The sequence below is a fragment of the Vicia villosa genome, linkage group LG5 (genome assembly GCF_029867415.1).
Source record: "Vicia villosa cultivar HV-30 ecotype Madison, WI linkage group LG5, Vvil1.0, whole genome shotgun sequence".
In the NCBI taxonomy this organism is placed as follows: domain Eukaryota; kingdom Viridiplantae; phylum Streptophyta; class Magnoliopsida; order Fabales; family Fabaceae; genus Vicia; species Vicia villosa.
The window spans coordinates 135,153,186-135,175,564 of NC_081184.1; the positions used below are offsets into that span (position 1 = coordinate 135,153,186).

General features: G+C 30.0%; 2 protein-coding genes across 2 annotated transcripts; both read right to left on the reverse strand.

Annotated features, from left to right (window-relative positions):
- Positions 1 to 276: 276 nt before the first annotated feature.
- On the reverse strand, positions 277 to 1,088 carry LOC131607433 (uncharacterized). Its single transcript, XM_058879437.1, has 2 exons — positions 776 to 1,088; positions 277 to 696 (listed from the first exon to the last, which is right to left on the reverse strand). The coding sequence occupies exons 1-2, from the start codon at positions 1,053 to 1,055 to the stop codon at positions 425 to 427; spliced, it is 552 nt and encodes a 183-aa protein (XP_058735420.1). The 5' UTR covers positions 1,056 to 1,088; the 3' UTR covers positions 277 to 424.
- A 1,994-nt stretch (positions 1,089 to 3,082) lies between these two features.
- LOC131602612 (peptidyl-prolyl cis-trans isomerase CYP40-like) lies at positions 3,083 to 6,361 on the reverse strand. Its single transcript, XM_058874769.1, has 9 exons — positions 6,052 to 6,361; positions 4,932 to 5,432; positions 4,590 to 4,677; positions 4,436 to 4,488; positions 4,151 to 4,255; positions 3,936 to 4,011; positions 3,810 to 3,847; positions 3,666 to 3,726; positions 3,083 to 3,530 (listed from the first exon to the last, which is right to left on the reverse strand). The coding sequence occupies exons 1-9, from the start codon at positions 6,220 to 6,222 to the stop codon at positions 3,520 to 3,522; spliced, it is 1,104 nt and encodes a 367-aa protein (XP_058730752.1). The 5' UTR covers positions 6,223 to 6,361; the 3' UTR covers positions 3,083 to 3,519.
- Positions 6,362 to 22,379: the final 16,018 nt, after the last annotated feature.

Here is a 22,379-nt window from a genome sequence, read left to right on the forward strand (position 1 = left end):
TGCTTTCAAGTTTAAAATAATTGATATCCATTAAACTACTTTAAAAAAAAGTTGTAAACATTAGACTGGAAATACAAGTTTATATTTACTTTGTAATATTAATTTGAAGCACATTAAGTAAAGCTGATTAAATTTTTTTTTTTCCTATTTAAACAAGTTTGTTTAAGAACTATAAACTACTTTTCATTATAACAAAAAGTTTGTTTTACAAGATACAAAAACACAGAATAACTACTCTTATGTGCTACAATATTATCATGAATGAATTAGTACAAAACCAAGAAAACCACTCTTTATTTTAATTTATTAAAACATATATTAAAAATTAAGAAGAGAAAACAATAAAACTCAAAAGCTCAATGTGTTTCCACATTTACAAAATCTAGCTAGGTATAGCAAGATGTTGTAAACATATAATTTTTTCTCAAGGCCGTGATGGCCAGAAAGGTCGCATCATTGGCATAATAGAGAACTTCATTTGTCCAATGTTGCAATGTAATCCATTTTTCTCACCGCATGAAAAGTAATAAGGCTTCCATTTGTTTAACACGAACTTGAATCCCTTTCCAACGCCTTGTGTGTGATTGGCAAGCATCTTAGCCTTCTTAACATCACACTTCATGAAGCTCTTCCAACTTGAATACATATAAACGCTATGTGGGAAAGTAGTTGCATTTGGAGCATCATATTTGAAAACTACATGCAGAGACACAAATATATATTAGTTAGGATTTATTAACCTCAATTAAATGAATTAAGTAAAAGTGAAACTTACCGAGAGTATCATTGAGGTAGAAAGGACCACTCTTGATAGCCCAATCGGAGTAGTTATAGCCAAACTGCCAATTTTGAGAGCCACCAACGATGATGTTTTTGGATTCTTGTTGTGTCTTATTCATTTGATGATTATGGTTTCCAAATCTAGACCACCAATCAGTGTAGTTAAAGTTGCCAAAGGAGGGCCAGTCCTTGTTTGCTATAGTAACCGTAAACATTGAAGTGGTTACTATAACAAATAAGGTGAGTACATGAACACAGTTGGTGGTGGAGGCCATTGTTTCTTAATTAGCTGCTTCTAAGTAAAGCAAAGGGAGTGTGTTAATTGTTATGATTTTGTTGAAGTTATAGAATGGATTTATATAGAGCTGTGTGTGTATGAAAGGAAATTAAAGGGTTAGGCATGAAACATATTTGGTGGTGTGGAATTACCAAATTACTAACTTTTAATTAGTCTTAATATAAATGTGTGTGTGCGCAGTAGAATTTAGAAACAAGTTGAATATGTAACTTTAATTTAGAGAAAAAAATTATTGATTTATTAATTTATTCATATGTTTAGTTAATTTTGGTTTGTTTGTTTAGCAAGTTAATCAGTACTCCCTCCGGTCTCAATTATAAGCAAACATTTAATTTTTAGATTCATTCAACAATCAATGTATTTAGTCTAATAATAGACTAAATACATTAATTGTTGAATGAATCTAAAAATTAAATTTTTGCTTATAAATGAGACCAGAGGGAGTACTATATATATCATGTAGAGAATGCGTTGGTTCTTGGTAGTAACACAAATAGATTAGTGGAAATTGTCAAAGATGAAATGTTCGAGTTGAGTCGTGTTGGTGTATTGCGAGAATCGAGTTTGAAGAAGTCAAAGTGTATGTTAATATTAGTGCACATTTAACTGGATCCAGTGGCGGAGGACATTTCACCTTTACATTTTTCGTAGAAATTCTATCCGACAATGTAAAATGCAATACACGCTATTATTGTCGAGTTTTTACCTTGACTTGTTTTACCTAAGTAAAATCGAAACGTAAAATCATAGAGTTTACCTCATATTAAAATTATATTAAATTTATATATACAACATATATATATTTATATAATATTCTAAATACATTAATTATTTAAAATTTTAATTTAATTATAAAGCAAAAATATACTATATCATCGTAATAAAGTGTAATCTTCACAAATTTGTATCAAACTACATAAATTGTCCACCAAATTATAAAAAGTAACATCCAAAAGCTTATAAAAGAAACAATAGTTTCATAAGCTTTTCAAGTTCAAAAAGCAAATCTTTTCATCTTCATCTTCAACTTAATCAAAAGTTCAATCCTTCTATAACATCATCTTCATTAGAACATTCATATTCGACTTGATTAAATTCATCTCCAAATGTTAAAGATTCTTTAATATTATAACCAAGATATGAATGCGAATAAAATTAAAAATCCACAGAGAAAATTTTATGGGCCCAAATATAAAATGTGATTTATAAATTTTGACAAAAAAAATAAAATCAGGTCAAAGAGTAAAATCCAACGATTTTACATGATTTTACACGATTTCACCGATTTCAGAATAATTTAAATCACATAAAATCGTTCTGGAATACGATTTTACATAAAAAAAGTTTTTACCTGCGATTTAACACGAAATGCTGACCTAAAAACGTGAAATCTATAGAGTTTAGATTTTAAATCGAGATTTTAACAACCTTGAAAAAATATTAGTTAGACATGAAATACTTCCAAAATCAAGATGTATTAAAATTGTAAGCGGGGATACAGATGGTATTTTCAGAACCATTACTTTTCTTATATTATAAATAACTCAAATTCAATAAATGCAAATCCATGCAAAGAATTTTTCTCTCTGGATGGCTTAAATACCATGCCATACTTTTACTATGAAAGCCAATTTGAAGAGATTTCGCTTGATAACTTCAACAAGTTACAAGTTATTCGATGCAATCTTGCAAGTTAGATTCTACAAGTTTACATATTAAACCCGAGGTAATAAATGATTTACATTACTATATATTTGTGCTGTAGAGAACTTATGACACATTTATAAATTGTTTTCAACTTATTCCAATAAACTTTTCAATACTAACTTATGAAAACAAGTAATCACATTCACATTCTCTCTTTGATTAAAGTACAAAAAAACCTTACATAGTTGCAGAAGATGGTGAAATACTAAAACAAGACAAACTGCTACAGCAAAAAAAAAACAATTTTCTACAATTGTATTAAGGTGAAAGCTTCTAAACTAAACTTTCGCCAGACGTGAAAATTCAACGTTCAATTTTAATGTGAAAGCTTCTAAACTAAACATTCGCCCAGACGTGAAAATTCAACGTGTTTCTTTCAAAGTTAACGACAGACCGAATGAAGGCTAAGTGATTATTCAGCCTAATTATTAAAGCTTAAAAACCACTGCAAGTGATTATTGGGTTTCTAACAAATAAATGTGCTACATTACACACTGAGTGTAAATTTCCAATAATAATTATCAAAATTACATGATTTAATGCCTGTAGTCTATCAACAAAATTGCACTTCAATGACTAGAATCACCACCCAATAAAATGATCACAGTAAAAGAAAAAAAGTTGAAAAAATTGTTGGTTTAAAGTTTCATTTATTCACCTATTTAATCTCAGCCTCATTCTCAATACTTTAATCTTTTTGTATATACTTGTGTGCTGCAATGATATATCATTGTTCAACACAAACCTGAAAAGAACAAACAAGAAGCTACATATCAACGAAAGATGCGAAGAACTAAATTATATAGTCTCATCCAAATGTTGTTACTTTATATTGTTTCATGGTAATTTCCGTGCCTGCGCGTGTATTAGTATTACTAACCTTTGTGTTTTTGGAACATCTTACTATATGCTTTTTTCTCTAGATCAGTCCTATCCGAAATCTGCAACAGACATAACCGTTAGATAGATTCGAGACGAGTATATACATATAATGCTTCAATGCTTGTTTCAAAGACGAACTCACCTTCTTTCTCGCAGCAGCGAGTTCCTTTTTTATTCCAGCTGAATATAGCAAGACATCATCAAGTAAATAACCGACAAGGACAACAAAAAAAGCTTGATCCAAAATTGAATGTTCATAAATACTAACCATCATTTGGTTCCAATGTCAGTGCTTTCTTAAAGCTTTCAACTGCAGCATCAATGTCGTGGAGTACCATGTATGCCTGGAGAAATGGATGTAACATAATAATTATATGAGAAAAAGTAGGACACATTAAATGCCTGCAACTAGAAGCCTGACATAGTAAATGGTGACAAGCTCTTTAGATGATGATACAAAAGCTCTTCAATTGCTATACCAACCTGTCCTTGGCGGAATAAAGCTTTGGCATTATTATCACCTTCGCGCATCGCAAATTCTGTGTCCAATAATGCTCCTTTAGTATCCCCTAATTTCAATTTACAAGCCTGTAAAAAATTACTAGTAAAGTAAGAAACATTAACTATGAAGCACGGACAGGGACATCGACACGACACGACACTGACACATATTTTTTCAGAGGTGTCGGTGTTACTTACAGAGAACATTAATAAGATGCACTTCAAAATTATCTGTAAAAGTGTACAGTGTAGTAAATTCCAACTTACCGAGCTGTTTGTAAATATCTGAGACTTTGTTTTTCTCAATAATGAACTTTTCTCTGCAAAGCCAAAAATGAAAAATACTTATCATGTATAACGAAGGTGCAGTACAATTGTAGCATAGTTACTGCATATTGCACAGTAACAAAATGGCGCATACCTTCATCAATCCCTTCCTTCTCCCAACAAATATCCAGGTAACGTAAAGCCTTTCGATACTTTCTTAGAGCCATTTTGTACTCTTGTTTCTGTCGGGGTAAAATTAAATTAGAAACATTTCATTCATATGTTAGAAACAAGGCCATCTTTAAGGACGTGCTAGACAGGCTATCACACATGCCTCATGAAATATTTGTCACGCTTAAACCGTGATCAAATAGGGTCCTATTTATTTTTTCACAGTTGAATCGTGACTAACTTACACAGGTCTCAAAACACTTAAGATGGCCCTGCTTAAAAAATAATATAGCTCATTTCATATAATATGATAACACCAATATACCTTGTAATACTCATTACCAAAACCTTTGATCGAGTCAACAGATTTCAACCACCATTCAAGTTCACTCGGAGTCTCGGCAAGGTCTGCTGGCCAATCGGGATAAGTATCACCATCTTTGAAAAAGTTAGTTATACCATCATCTTCTCCTTCATGAATTTCACCACAATCCACAATTTTAACATCAAGAACAGGACGGTCCTCGTCTCCAGTCGCAACGTGCTCAATTGACCGAACCACGCCCATTCCTTTAACTATTTTCCCAAATACAACATGCTTACCATCTAGATGAGGCGTTCGGGTCGTAGAGATAAAAAACTGAGAGCCATTTGTATTAGGACCGGTGTTCGCCATTGATAACATCCCTTTCCTTTCATGCTTCATTTCAAAATTTTCATCTTCAAACTTGAGTCCATATATAGATTCTCCTCCCGTTCCGTCTCCGGCAGATATATCACCTCCTTCAATCATAGAGCCTTTAAGAATACGATGAAAGCAAGTTCCCTGAAAATAATAAATATAAACTGAATCAATACTTTAGTAATCTTTGTGATATGCACTTCAATTCCTCTATAACATAATGAAGAACAAGGCTCCAGGGTTTTAAAAAACAGTCTGCGACTGCAAATACATCCGCGACAAAACGGTATCTATATTGATACCATTATTCACAGTTTTTATATTAAAGAACAAATTATGATTAATTCACACCAATAATACCATTATTTACAGGCTTTTTAAATTAATGAATAAATTATGATTAATTCACACAGCGACAGCCGCAGTACCGGGACCGAATAAAAGTGAATGAAATGACTAAAAGGTATCTATCTATCTACAATCAACCTTTTTTATAGATTACTGTAAAGTTCAGATCTTTAGAGACAGACAGCAACAAAGAAACAAATGTTCCAAACCCAAATATTGAATTTTGAATGAGCAAAAACAGTCACAGAATATAGAACAACAGAACAAACAAAGTCTAAAAAAACAGACAGCAACAATAAAACAAATGTTCCAAACCCAAAAACTGAATTTTGAATGAAAAAAAGAAACAGTAACAGAACATTACAGAAGAAACAAAGTCTAAAAAAACAGTGATTGATAGGTAAAAAGAAAGTACCTTAAAATGGAGGGGCAGTCTAGTATTGGGACCAATGCCTTTTTGACCAGTACATAGAGCTCTGAAATTCTCAGCAGTTTTGGGTACAATATCGTTGAAAAGTTCGACCAATATTCTTCCTTCAAGTTCTTCACCTATGCTAATGTCTAAGAAGCACCTTGTTCTCTTCATTTCTCTTTCTACAATGATTCGGAAAGTACTTAGTTACTGTGTTACTTGATTTTTGAAGTAGTGGAAGTGGAGTTTTGAAGAAGACTTTCTAGAGCCTTCGTTGAAGCATCTTTTTAGCATTCAAATAGTAACGACAAACAATCACACAAACAGAGTGGGTGAGATTGAGAAAATAATAATAATAATAATAATAATAATAATAATAATAATAATAATAATAATAATAATAATAATAATAATAATAATAATAATAATAATAATAATAATAATAATAATAATAATAATAATAATAATAATAATAATAATAATAATAACAATAATAATAACAATAATAATAATAATAATAATAATAACAATAATAATAACAATAATAATAATAATAATAATAATAACAATAATAATAATAATAATAATAATAATAATAATAATAATAATAATAATAATAATACTTAAATGCAGTTTTGACCCCCCAAATTTCTCAATTGCTTGATTTTATACCCTCAAATTTTAATTACTTGATTTTGATCCTTTAAATTTTTTAATTGTTTGAGTTTTGCCCCTAAATTTTAAGTGTTTGATTTTGCCCACTCAAATTTGTCCTATTTTCCATTCGATAGTTTCCCATTATAACATGTAGACCAAACTTTTTTTTATTACTTTTTCTTTCTTTTTTTAATTTTTTCTATACAATTTTATTTTTATTCACTTTTTAATAGTTAAACTTTGAGTATAATATCTTTGAAAATCTTAAATATTTCATTTAACATATGCTTAATGGTAAAATGTTTTGACAACAAAAAAATAGATCACTAACTAAATTAAAATAAATAACAAATTATTTGGTCAATAACTCTCTCATATTTAAATATAAAGTCCAGAAGACTAACAATCATATTTATTGTATAGAATTTCAATCTTTTTATAAGGGATATTGTAGGCTTGTCTCTATATTCTAAAATAATTTTGTTAAAAAATTCACACATGTTATTGGATTAAGAGTATGTTATTTTAATTAACTACTGGATTTTTTTTTGTCAAAATACTTTGTCATTAAGTATACTAGTATTTAGACCCGTGCGAGGCACGGTTAAATATTTTCTAAATAAAAAAATCTCATTTTAAAAACACTTGTAATTTACAAATTTTACTTATAGTTATATAATTATATTGTATAGATAAAATGTCATTGTTATTAATAATATACATAGAAAAGTTTACATAACTAATTTTTTTTTGTAAATTATAAAATAATTTGGACATTTCTAATTTATTAATAATTTGTGTAAGTTTTTAAAAAAATTACAGTTTAAAAAAATTACCTTAATTATAAAAATATTTGTAAATTATTCCCGTTTTTAAAAATAATTGTATCATCAGTTGACTTTTTCCTGTTTATAAAAATCTTTATAACATATTACAGTTTATAATAATAATTGTATCAATAGTAAACTTTTTCATGCTTATAAAAATATTTGTAACTTATTCCCGTTTATATAATTAAATTAATTAATTAACATTTTAAATGTCTCCCATAAAATTAAATATGAGTATTATCAATTAAATAATAATTAAAACTATAGTATAAATCTTTAAATTACATAAAAGAGTTTAATAAATATGTATTGATATTGGGAAAACTTACAGAAGAAGGAAATCAAAATATAGAAACATCAAATCTATTTGGAGGACGGCAGGTGGCGCAACGTAACGTTATTATAAATAGTAAATAATTATATTAAAGTAATGATTAAAAATATAGATAAAAATATACTATTAAAAATAATAAATAAAAATATGTCAATTCGTCTTGTGATCTAAATATGAATTAATTGTATAGTGTTGAATTATTTTATTAATTTATAAAGGGAAATTGTGTTAATTCAATAAATTAGATATACAAATTAAGTAGTCTCAGCCTCTTGTGTCTATTTTTGTAGAAAAAAATAAATGAAATAATAAAAAATTAAGTAGTCTCGGTCCCTAGGGCATGTCTATTGTAGTCTCGACCCATAGAAAATGTATAAAAAAGATCTTTTATTTAATATGTAATAAAATAAATTGAATGAAAAGAATGACAAATTTGTGTTTTTCATAAAAAAGTTGTGTTTTTCATACATCATAATTGTATCATAATTGTCTCATGTCTAAAATAAATATTTATAGTAATTTTTAGTATAAATACAATTTGCATAGGTATATAATTATGTGTAATTTCAATGTACATATTTCTAATACTAAATTTAAATATATCATAAGTATTAAGTTGTATTTTAGTTTTAGACTAAAACCCGTTTTAATATGAATCTATTCAATAATAATATATAATAATATATGTTTTATGTAATAAAATTATATCATCTCATTCATTAAAACAAAACAAAAATGTCAAACTACATTACCCTCTAAAATAATTTACTAACACAAATAAAAATTACTCTTATGATATTTGAAGATAAAAATTTGAATACAAATTTAGAATAAAAGTTAAAATTTTATCATAAAAAATGCTAACATTTTTTCATGTCAATTTTATTTTTCCTTGTATCATATCATAATATCATATATCATTTTCCATCAGATATATGATAATTTTGTTTAAAAGAATTATTGAAAAAATCATACTTAATTTATTGAATCAATTTTTTTAAAAGCAAATTGATCTAGATTAAAAAATTAACGTTCTAAATCAAAAACAAATTTGAAAATCAAAATAAAATAAAATAAAATAATTTGATGTTCAATTAATAAGTACTCATATTTACATATATAAGAAAATAAAAAAAGATGATGGACTATAACATATTACCTTTTACTTACATGGACTAACCTAATTTAATAATTATATAATTTAGTGATTCAAACCTATAAGTTTGCATCTTTTAACATAATTTTTTTCTAATATAAATTTATTATTGGTAATGTAACGATATTCTAATTATTTTAAGATAATTTTGATTAAATATTAAATAAATAATTTTTTATTATTAGTTTGAAATTAAAATTAATCATATGAAAGTCATACTTAATTTATTGAATCAATTTTTATACTATCAAAATGGTGTTGTAAAATGTAAAAATTGTGTAAACATTGCTTCCAATTTATTATACTCACTCAATTAATATTTTCACATTGCCATTTTTATAAAAAAATACAGGTATTTTTTATTGGAATTAAATGATAAGTTTATAATTGCCGTTAAATTAAGAATTTCCTTTCTTCTGAATATCACTGTGTTTTTATTAGTAAATAAAAATAAATTACTTTTTAAAGAAGAAGTCAAAAAATAATATATTATTAAAAAATATATTTGTTAAGGGAAATTTATTGATTTTTAAGTAAACAAAATATATATTAAAGAATAAATTAATTATGGACTAAGAGATTATAAACTAATATATTATTTAAAGATAAATCATATTAATTATTGAAGGATACATTACAAAATAATATATAAAATATATTATTTTCTATTTATAGTAAATATACTATAAATATTAAATTTGAGGTAAGAAATAATTTTAATTACTATAGTAAAAAATAGGTAGCTATGAAAATTTTAAAAACACAATTATAAAAATGTTCCAATAAATCATGTTATTCTATATATAAAACATTTACTTATAATAAATCTATATAAATCTATACAATTATGAAAATATATAATTATTGATTTTATTTTATTAATTAGATCATATAATATTTATAAAATAAATATTAAAGTTATTAGCATTATTATCAAATATTAAACATTAGGATTTCGAAGACAAGTTTAACGCTTTTGAGAAGTTAAAAACCAGCATGCGTGCAAAGTAAATTCCAACCCTAAGATATGAAATACTCCTTCTAATTATTCTACTCATTCTCTTTAGCCTTCTCTTTCTCCATCTTTTTCGGTTACAATCACTACATAACATAAAACCCATTTGAAAAAATTACTAAAAGCCCTAAAATTAAACAAAATCCATTAACAATAATAAAAAATACTACATTTGCATGGTCAATTTTGATACTAAATTTGCATGGTCAATTTTGGGTTGCGAAGTGACATGGAAGGGTATGACTCCTTCTAATTATTTATTCTGCTCCTTCTCTTTAGCCTTCTCTTTCTCCATCTCTTTAGTCTTCTCTTTCTCCATTTTTTCGGTTACAATCAATAATACATAACATAAAACCCATTTGAAAAAATTACTAAAAACCCTAAAATTAAATAAAATCCATTAACCATAATTAAAAATACTACATTTTGGGGTCAATTTTGGGCTGCACGGAAAGATTTAAAATTCTGAACATTATGAACTGAGACCGAAATTTTTGTCTTCAACAACCTTCTGCTTCAGCATCGAAATTTCAAATAAACAGTTTTGTCTTCAACAACCTTTCTGCTTCGGCATCAAAATTTCAAATAAACTATATAAAGAAGTAAAATCCGAGATGAATTGACAGATCTGGAGTAGAGAGAATTTTTTTTAATAGAAAAAGGAAGATTGAAAGGAGGACTGAAAGGAGGACTGAATGAGATTCATGAATAACTTATCTTGCAGAAGTTAATATGATTTCTCCAACCCCTCCCTTTCAGATTCGTGAGCGTGTGAATGAATAACTAACTTACCTTGTAGAAGCTGAACGTGAGATGTTGCTCTTTTATTTGTAATTGTTTGGAAGACCTGAGATTAATGATAGCAACAGCCTTGGTAATCACGGAAAATTCAAATATCGTGTTTCTCAGTATTATAAGATTTGAATTAGTTCAATGGTTGTTCAACGCGTGAAACAAAGCATTGGCTAATCCAATGGTCCAAAATAATAATAAATTATATAATTAATATACATTATTAATTATGTTGTAACTAATTATGATTTAAAATCGAAAATGAGTATTAACTTTCTTATTAGGAGATTGTTTTACCCCAATATTAGGAGATTGGTCAATTAAATAAAGACTTAAACAATCTCAAAATAATAGTATAAATATTTTTTTAAAAATTGTTAATTATAGAAAAGTTAAATAGACACTTAATGATTATTTCAAAATGACATTGAAAGTTGGAAAATTTTTGTTTTCCCATGAATTTTGAGAAGTTAAAAAGACACATGAATGAATATTGAGTTTTTTGAATTAATTTAAAACAAATAAATATAATTAAATAAAATGGATAGAATTATATTATTAAAACTTTCCTTTTATAGCATAAACAAAAACAGAAGCATGCATGAGAGGTTGACAAGTGGCAAACTTGCCAAAGTTCTCATTTTGCTTTATTATTATGTATGATGTTGAATGAAATAATTAACTATTAAAAAGAGAAAAAAATAAAATTGTAGAGAAGAAAATTGAAAAAAAAAAAAAGAAAAAAAATTGGTCTACATGTCACTAAAAGATTATCAAATGCAAAATGAGACAAACTTGAAAAATCTAAATTAAGCAATTAGCAAATTTCAGGGACCAAAATTAAACAATTGAAATTTAAAGTACCAAAATCAAACAATCAAAAATTTAAAGGGTCAAAACTACATTAAACCTAATAATAATGGTGATAATGATTTATTATTAAATGAACACAATATTTTTTAAAATAAAAATTATTGAGCCAGATAACAATAATAAGTAAAAAAAGAAAATTGAAAATGGTTAGATATGGTAATTAGGGATGTCAACTTGCCTCCATTAGCAGGGATTCCCGTGGAGATTCTCCGTTTGGGGCCCCAAAGACGGGGAATTTTTTCCCCGCGAGGACGGGGATGGGGAACAAAGTCTCCCCGAAGGCACTTCGGGGACGAGGGTGGCGTAAATATCCCCCGCCCCGTGGAGTCCCCGCCCCGCCTAAAGTAACATAATGTCCTTAAGTTTTATATAATTTTAAATTATTATGGAAGTTTATTTGTCATTTCATATAATTAATCTTATACACAAATTTAAAATATATATGTATTGTTAGTAAAAGGTTGAGATATAAATGATTATTTCAATTTTTTTAGTTTGAAATTTTGGTGGTCATGACACTCAATATTATAGATTAAATATTGTTAAAACAAAATATTTATCATAAAAGAATAATTTCTAAATTTCTTGTGGTTAGTTTTTTAAGCTTTTACTATTAATTTGATTTAAAATAATAAATAAAAAATCATGTTTATGAATCTCCGCATGAACCATGGGGACCCGTGGGGATCCGCGGGGATGGGGATGGGGGACAAAATCTCCCCGTAGCGGGGATGGGGAATAGATTCGAGGACGGGGATTGTGATGAGAATGTATCCCCCGCCCCCGCCCCGCCCCGCCCCATTGACATCCCTAATGGTAATCTATGTAAGAAATGGTTAGATATTTAAATACAATCATTGTTAATGCTCTTTGTATACTTACATGAGCATATCACATCTTTGAAATTCAAATTTACTATTTATAAGTTTAAAAATGTATCTTTGAAAAAATATATATGAAAATACATTTTTAAAATTATAGGTGCATTCGGAAATATATTTTCGAACGCTATAAATATTTGAAATTTTTATGATAATAAATAATAACATCTAAAGGTGAAAATAACATCCCTCTTCAAATATCTAGATAACAAGTATAATTTGAGCACATATTTTCTTAAATCAAATATTGGATTGAAAAGGTTATAGGGTTGCAAAAAGAACATGCAGTCGGGGGCCCTATCCTTTTGAATGTTCAGTTCGATATAATTCATTTGATAAAAAATCAGTTTATTAAGGCTATCAAATTGGTATATTTATGTGTAATCTTATATTTTGTATTAATTTTTAAATATTTTATGTATTTTGTTCTCATTGAATAATAGTTTATTATTTTATTGTTTAATATTTTTCACTAGTTAATTTGTTTTAAAACTTAATATTGATATGTCTAAGACTTGACATTGATTATTAACTTAAGTTTAAAATATTTTTTGCTATTAGCTTGTTTTAATAAATATAAATAATTGAATTTTATTATTGTATATTATGTATAACTCATGTTTATCTATACATTAAATATTTTGTAAAAAATGTATAGGCTTTAAAAAACAAATTTAACGTAAAATAGTTGGATATACATACTCTACAAAAATACGTTTTTCAACTGTCTAATCAACTAAATTGAATTTAAAAAAGTTAGGTCATACTCAAAATAAAGCCTTTGAGAGATAATGGATTTAGGTTTAAGTCTTAATTTTTTTAACTATTTGGTCTATTTAAGTAAAGTTTGATTCTCTTGATCTATTTTCATTCATAATTAGGAGTGTGCATGATTAGTTTTTTTATGTAATGCATGTTGAGTATTTTTAGAAACCGAATCATAATCTTTTTTAAACCTTTTAAATGATTTGGATTTATGACAGTAACCACATTTCAAGCAAAACCGGTTGTAAATGTGAGTGCACTTTTCTTTTAGAAATATTTTGAGTCATGTCAAAACTAGGACACTTAGTATTTGTGTGTATTGGACCTTATCATATGTGTTTAGATGTGCATTTTAACCTTAAAATACTTAAAATCAGTTTAGAAATGTTTTTACAAGTTAAAATTAAGTTTTTATGTGAAAAACCAGCGCATAAGTCAACACATTCATGTACAGGTCGAAACATGTTGATTTTGCAAAACTAAAGTTTCTGTAAGTTTCATATCAACACATCCAGTTTTCAGATCGACCTATACTGAGTGTTTTTTCAAAATCTAACTTTTTGTACAGTTTAGGTTGACACATACGATTTTCATGTCGACACATAACCAGCGAAAATGCTTCTATAGGTCGACACATAAATTTAAGGTCGACAAATCCTGCTCAAAATTCCAATACTTGTAAAATTTTCTAAGTACGGATTTTCAGCTCTTTTCTCGCGTACACACACACATGCATTTTTTCATAGATATGAAACCAAAGAATATACAAAGCAATCTTCATCATCTTCAACCTTTCTCTATGCATACACACAACAATTACACATAATAATTTTTGTTGGGGGCATCTAGATTCAGGTTTGATAAGGTCTGATTTAGGATCTGTAAAATCAGCTGGGGTTTTCCCTCTAATATCAATTGTGATTTGGGTTTTTTGGCACAAGATTTTGCAATTGAGATTCAGCCGAGAGAAAGCTTTGAAGAAAGGGGTTTCTGTCAAAGAAGTAGCGCAACCAAAGGATCAAATTGAAGATCTTGGGACACTTGATCTAGCTGAAGATCAAGGAAAGAGAATAAGATAGAATCAACATCAAATTATGGATTTAGGGGTTTGGATTTCTATTTGTGTCGTGTATTCAACATTTTGCAAAGATTGCTGAATATCTCAATTCCTTTTGAAATCGGGTGCAGATGTACCCATAGTGAGGTCAATTGGGAAACTGTCTAAACAAATCCTTCTCTCTCTCTCTCTCTCTCTCTCTCTCTCTCTCTCTCTCTCTCTCTCTCTCTCTCTCTCTCTCTCTCTGTGTGTGTGTGTGTGTATGTGTGTGTGTGTTCATAATTTGTTCATGCATTAAAGTGGGAAAATTTTCCATACTTTCTTAACAATTTGTAAAGCCATTTAGTAAGAATTTCCACATATAGATAATTTCTTTGGTGTTGAAATCTTTCAAACTATTTTTGTTAAGATAATTACAATCTATAAACTTGCAATTGGATTTTCACACTCAACTCGTCCTTAACATTACATCCCTACTTACAGAAGGTTAGTGGGAATATTGTTATACTTGAATACAACAAGGTTTGAAATAAGATTTTGCATACAGCAACTCAATCAACTCATGTCATTTCCTACGATGGCACACTTTAATGCACATACCAAGGTTTTGAAATACCTCAAATCATGTCCAGGTCTAAGCATTATGTTTCTAAGAAACTCAACTATCCAATTGAATGGATATTATGATGCTAACTGGACATGATGCTTAGATACAAGAAGATTCATTTCAGGGCATTGTTTGTTTCTAGGAAAGTCACTAATTTCATGAAAGACAAAGAAATAACTCGGAGTCTCAAGATATCTACAATTCAACTACATCAAAAATCGTATTTTGTAATATAATAACCAATTTGTATTGCGCATTGCGGCCAACCCTTTTTTCCATGAAAGAATTGAGCATTAAGAAATTAATTTCTATTGAGAGAAAAATAAGTTGCAAAGTTATCACTCCAACGTCCAAGTCAATTACTTAGTGAAAAGTAATATGAAAGTGAAAATGAATTGAATACTTGGAATTGCTCGATCTAATCTTTATATTGTATGAGCAGTTAGAACTGTCAACGAATGATCCGCTGCCTTATCGAGATAGTCCTTTGGTTAGATATCAACACTAAGATATATAATGGAGGGCATGATCACGTGTTTTTGTCAGGGATGAAGGTTCATCTATTAAATATGACTTTTTTTTCCATGTTTGTTATTCAATTTTCTTGGTTTGTTTTGTGGACGGTTAAAACTTAAATATTTATAGTTGGTGTGTCTTGTGGACGGTTAAAACTTAAATATTTAGAGTTGGTCTGTCTAGATAGATATAAGGCGAAATACCCCTTTTGATCCATTAAGTATACCCCTTGGTTCACTTTGATCTCTCAATTATTTTTTGTGCCAAATTGGTCCTTTAACTTTTTAATAGATGCATATGAGTCCCTTCCGTCTACTCTGTTAGTCAAAGTCGGTTAAAAATCTATGTGGCAGTGACAGGTGGATTTGACCAACTCTTGTGATGGAATTAGCGTCTGAAAAATCGACGCTAAAAGCTATTTCTGGATTTTGATTATTTTGTTCATTTCTCCCCAAATTTTTAACAGTGAAACCCTAACCATTGAGTCAGCCACAAATTTTATAAATTTTACAACATTGAAACAATTTACAAAACATTAAAATAATTTTACATTTCAACATTCGATAATTCTTGAAAAGCAACACCTTCAAATTTGAAACCTTAGAGGGAGAAGAAATAAAAGGGTTGGATTTCCTGCGAAATAATGTTGCAGAGATTGAAAAAGTACTTCTTGAAAAGCAACACCTTAAGCAATTGGAATTGCAGTGGGCGTACAATGAGAGTTTTGATGAGAATTTTTGTAAATTCCATTATCCCCCAAAAGTGACGAACAGGGAAACAAAAACCGGGTGGAAGATGAGATGATTTTACAAGTTCTGCAATCACATCAATCATGGAGTTGCTTCTGAATCTACTCTTATTTCAATCAACATGTTGACATTGGGATGATTATGCAAATTTTCGTGATTAGGTAACTTATTCTATGATGTTTTGAAGTATATATGCCTTGATCTTATACTTACAGACTATATGCAGTATTAATATTTATCATTTGTTTTTCTGCTGGTCAATTTTACCAACTGTACTGATCTTGCTGCAAACTCTAGCAGAATGTCATTGACTACGAACAAGATCTCGACCTATTCGCACTCAGGTGCTAAACTAATTCATCACTAGCTACTTTTGATAGTATAAATTGTTTTAATGTTGTAAAATTTATAAAATTTGTGGTTGATTCAATAGTTAGGGTTTCATTGTTAAAAATTTGGAAAAGAACATGAAAAACAGTGATTAAAATCCAGAAATAGCTTTTAGCGTCGGTTTTTCAGACGGTAATTTTATGGCAAGAGTTGGTCAAATCCACTTGTCACTGGCACATAGATTACAGACTTTAACTAACGGAGTAGACGGAAGGGAGTCATATGCATCTATTAAAAAGTTAAAGGACCAATTTGACACGAAAAATAATTGAGGGATCAAAGTGAACCAAAAAATATACTTAACTAATAAAAAGAATATTTCACTTGGAAATTAATATTTATCCGAGTGAACAACTTAGCACAAAACATTAAAAGATATTCTATGATTGAATGTATTAAGTGGCTATCTCTCTTTTTGGTTAAATATCCCCAAAAAAAAAAGTACCACTTTCTTCCCAGTGGAAGGAAATTAACTTCTCCTGGCCATTTATTTTTTTAATGGCACAATGCTGCATTATCTATTCCCTGTCTCTTCTATTGCCTGCGGCCATTAGATAATTTTTTAAAAACAGAGAGGTCCCATTAAGCAGCACCTATATAAATAAATGGATTGGACAATTCTTACTTTTTGTTTTTGAAAAATAGGATTAAGCCATTAAGTTTGATGGTATCTTAATAAAGTGAAATTTTGTGACTACTTTTTTCTAAAATAGTTAGTATAATGTGTATCACATTGCTGCTTTGAAATGGTGTACCAGGGGGGCCTGCCTGCAAGAGAAGATAATGGAGTGTGAATTTGATAAACCATAAATCAATTATTAAATCATAATGAAGAGTGTGAATTTGATTAAGATGGTGGCGTTTGCATCTCAATTTAAATAATTTACAATCTAAAATCAACCCCTGCGCCCCATAAATCAATCTAAAATTGTTTTATCAAAATTAATAGATGAATTGGTGGTTGTGATGAACAATAGTAGATTGAAACTTCCGGTATGGTGGAAGAGCGACTGACTTGCATAATTAACACTTCATTACTCAATATATAAAGAAGAAAAGTTAATGGAAATTTAATTTCATATTGTGTACTTAATGCTACGTGTTTTCTCTTTATATAATGGAGAGGGATATAACAACTCAATATTTACTAAGCGTGTAATTCGGGGAGCCGTTTGATGTATCGCAGACTTAGATCTCATGTAATTCAATATAGGATAATTCTCATGCGTTGCAAATTTTCTAGACGAATTGTAACTCCTCCTGAGTGGTCTGTCGATGACCATTACGGTCGGCCCAAAAGAATTGCCCCTAAAGTCCTTATTTTTGTATGGGGCGCAGGGGTTTGTCATATATGTCTCACCCACCGACCATTCTTTTAAGTTGCTTTGGAAAGTCAAGAAAAGGTGTTATTGCTTCTTAGGAATTCGCGTCTTTAGTGTCCCACGCTTCAAGTGTCTTTTCGGAAGTCCCCTCATAATTATCATGTGAAACTTAAACACTTGAGTGTTGTGTGTAAGTGATTTGAAGCGTTGATTGGGTCTATTATGTAACACCCGGATATTTAATTAATTATTTAATTAAATACTTTCGGAGTATTATCAGATTTAATTATTGGAATTGTCGGAATTGGAATTATTGATATTTTTCTCGAGAGTATTATTTTAAAATGATGGAATGATTTTAGTTGTAGAATATTATTGGAGATAATACTAGAATGAATAAGATTATTTATTTGGGTTTATTGTGTTGGTGGAAATAGTATTATGGGAGGTGTGATTAATAGGCCCAATAAGAATAATATGATATAATTGGTATTATTTGGTTAAGGAGAATAAAAGAAAAATATGAGAAGTATCAGTGGCTTAAGAGGTGCTATCAGAGAAGTGAGAAGAGACACGAGGGTTTTGAAGAGGAATGTGGAGATATGAAAAGTTGCAGATAAGGCATATGGTTGGAATCTACGAGGAAGCTCGGATTCGACCGAAAATTCGATCGGAGGAAGATTTTAGAGTGGTCTCTAATCCAAGGTAAGGGGCGAGGTTCTTGCTCTATAAACAGGATATGATAAATCGTATGTGGGGTTTGGGTCATGAATTTTATCTCTGTATTTGTATAATTTTGGTGTTTGCTGTTATGTGATTTTGTGAAAAAATTTACATGATGAAATTGTTGTTGTGTTGAACGTTAATTTACTGTGTTGGTTTGTAATTCTGTGAATGAAATTGGTTGAATTGATTGAATCAATGGCTGTATGAAAAATGATTCTCTGTGTTGTTGAATTACTGGGAATGTAAATCGATTCAGGATCAATAAATTGATTAGGAAAGGACGAAGGAAATATAGAAGAACAAAAAGGAAAAGAGAGATTTTGTGTGGCGGGGGCCATATTGTTATGGGGATTCATGGCGGGGGGGCCTTAGAATGGGGGTGGGCGCCCCATGCGTGGGGATGAACGTCCCAAGGAAGCTTGAATAGGGGGTGAGTGTCCCATAATGGGGGTGGGGGCAACCATCACTTGTATTATTCTCCTTTAGTGAATTCTCTAAGCATGCCTTAGTTTAACCAAAAGTTAAATTCCAAGGATAATTAGTAATAAGCATCTTTTACCAATGAGGAATATGATGAATAATTAATTACAAAACATAATTTGGCTAGTAATGACAGTTGGCAACAGTGGCACACGGTACCAGTAAAGTAACCATGGCAAAAGATTATGAGGTAACTAGCAAAGGTAAATAATTCAGGCTAAGACTTAGTAAAATAATGAAATAGTAAATGCAGAGTTAATAACTGATAATAAGAAATAATAATCGCTAATAGGGAATAATGAAGTAGCAGAGTGAGTAGTAGTATGACAGAGGACTAATTGGAATTGGTTGTATAGGAAAGAATAATATCAATAAACCAGAGAACTAGTAGATAGAAATTTAGCAGACTGTTTTAGATTGACTTTACAGTGTTGTTGTTTTTCCTTGTGATGTATGGTGATATTGTGATGCGGCTGTTTTTGCGAATATTGTGAAGTGCAGGAAATAATGTGACGATGAATTACCTCTAATTATTGGTAATAACCGTGATATAGTCGTATGCCTCGTGACGATTTTGTTGTGATTATGTTTGTGGTGTTGCATTCATCGAGTCGCATATGATTGCATTTTGTGACGGCCTGCATTGGTAAACAGTGATGAAGGCTTATGCCTGTCTTGACGCCTCTAATAACTGGCGATGGGGGTTGAATCCCTGGGTACCACATGCATTCGCATTTGTTAGAGTCTCATTCTGTTGTGCATGATTATGAATTTATGTGAATTGTCGTGATTTGAATTATGAGTTCATGTGAAGTATTGTGTGACGTGTATAGTGAAATGAACTGTTTTGAGTGAAGTAACGATGTGAATTGAATTTTAATAATTATACCACGATGAGATTACTTTTATGATTTCGTACTCTAATATATTGTTTATCATAAATTTATTTATATTGTTAGATATCTCACCCTTTTCTTGTTGGTCGTTCCCTTTATATTGGTAACGTGCAGGTGACAGCAGTCAGTGAAGACTTAGTCGCCGTGAGTTCGAGTCGGTTGTCGCTCAGATACGTAACACTCGGGGGGACAAACGCATGCTTTTTGAATTATTTCCTTGCTGAATTATTTCCTTGGGTTTTAATAATTTTTCATTTGATTAAGGCTTCAAATCCAACTCTTTTCTATTACATCAAATTTCCATGTATTTTCTAGCTTTCTCATTATCTTTTGTCTTCTCACAAACATCAATCAATGTGTTAAATATATCATCAAAAAATTCTTCTCAATATGCTAAGATCAAGATTATGGCGCAACAAATTATCTTTCAAATGGGGAGGTCCCAAAATATACTTTTTTTGTCCAATTATGTGTGACTCCATATCCTGGAATTCTTGTTGCCTTACCATTATCTATGAATTTTTGTATTTCATAGACTTGGTTCCATACTTCACTTAGTGAAAATCGAGGGGGAGGCAAATCTGAAACTCGATCGTCTTTTTTGAAATCAGTCTTGTTTCTTCTGTAGGGATGATTTGTTGGTAGGAATCTGCGGTGACAGACAAATCTCGAGCTTTTACCCCATTTTTCCAACGTAAACGCCTGGGTGTATCCCATTCAATGCAGACAACCCATTTTTCCATGCGTATCCCAACCAGACAACATGTCATATGCGTAAAAGTCGTTAATAGTCCACATCAAGGCATCTCATAAAGTAAAGTTTTATTTACAGGATATATCTTAAGTCCATTTTCCAATCCCCAACATCTTCAAATCATCAATTAAAAGTTATAAATACACATCGATTTCGGCTTTTGGACTCTACGGTCCTGGAATGAGGCAAGTCAAAAATATGTATGGTTTTGTCATGCATATCTCAGGAGGGAGGTTGTAAGGGGTTACAATAACTGGCCAATAATAATATATGGTTCCCGACGATTGAACATATGGAGTAAAACCATCAGAGCATATTCCAAGCTTGACATTTCTAGGTTCTACTGCAAAATCAATATGTATCCGGTCAAAGTGCTTACATAGCTTGCCATTAGATGGATGTCACTTAGTGCTTGAACTTATTTTGTTTATATGATGTCATGTCATTTGACTTGCATTGTGCATTGAAGCAAACATCCTTTTTAACCTTGGTATTATCGGAATATAAAACATGAACTTCACTGCTATACGTTTTTTCTTACGATTAATGGCTTTATTGCAAACTCGATATATTGGACTCTTACAGGACTTAAATTCCTCCAACGCTTCATCATTAGTACCAAAATCATTGTCATAAAACACAATGCAACCACCAATTTAAGAATCAATCTTTCTTACTTCTAAACCCAACTTTGACACCATCCTCTTTGCATCATAAAAACTTGTAGGCAAGTTGTCTTTTGTAGGAGTCGCGTGAAACACCAGTTTTGCAAAGAATTCCAAACACCGATCAGGAACATCCCAATTTGACTTGAAGGCCAATAATCTGTCACACGTTGATAATTTTGATTATGATGATCCCTCAAACAACGGCGTGGTGGATCGGAAGAATCCCTGGTACCTGAAGGCCCTAAAACATCTGATGTTGTGGCAGGTGGTATGACCCTAGGGTGTGACATGTTGTACGCTCCTATAACAAAATAATACAATTAAAACAAATCAGTATACATCAAACCGCGTAATAAACATAAAAATTAAGGATTTAAACGAGGCCAATATTACATACCTCATCCTGCCATATCCTATAAGTGACATGGTCAACGTATCCCGTCAACACGGACATGTCGCAAAAGAAAGTATATTTGTTGAGTTGCAACGTGAAGTAAACATCAGTAAAATTGTCAAAACGGTCATATAGTTTGCGATAGGGCTGGACGTCGGTCGAATGAGATCGATTTTGGATCATAAATAGCTCATCTGGAGAAAATCATGGGTGAAAGAACAAAGACCGTTTTCGTCTTTTCTTGTTCTCGGTTATGTCGGATTATGGTTTGATCGAGTTTATGTCTAGTTGGGTGGTTTAAAATGGTTTAGAATGGATTTATATTTTGAAGTTTTGAGAGGAGAAAAAATTCAGATGAAACTAAAACAACCAATGGGAAAACCATTAAAATAACATCAACACCATTAATATGAAAAAAACAATAGAACTACCACAACCCAATATGATAGAATAACTATTTGTAATTGGA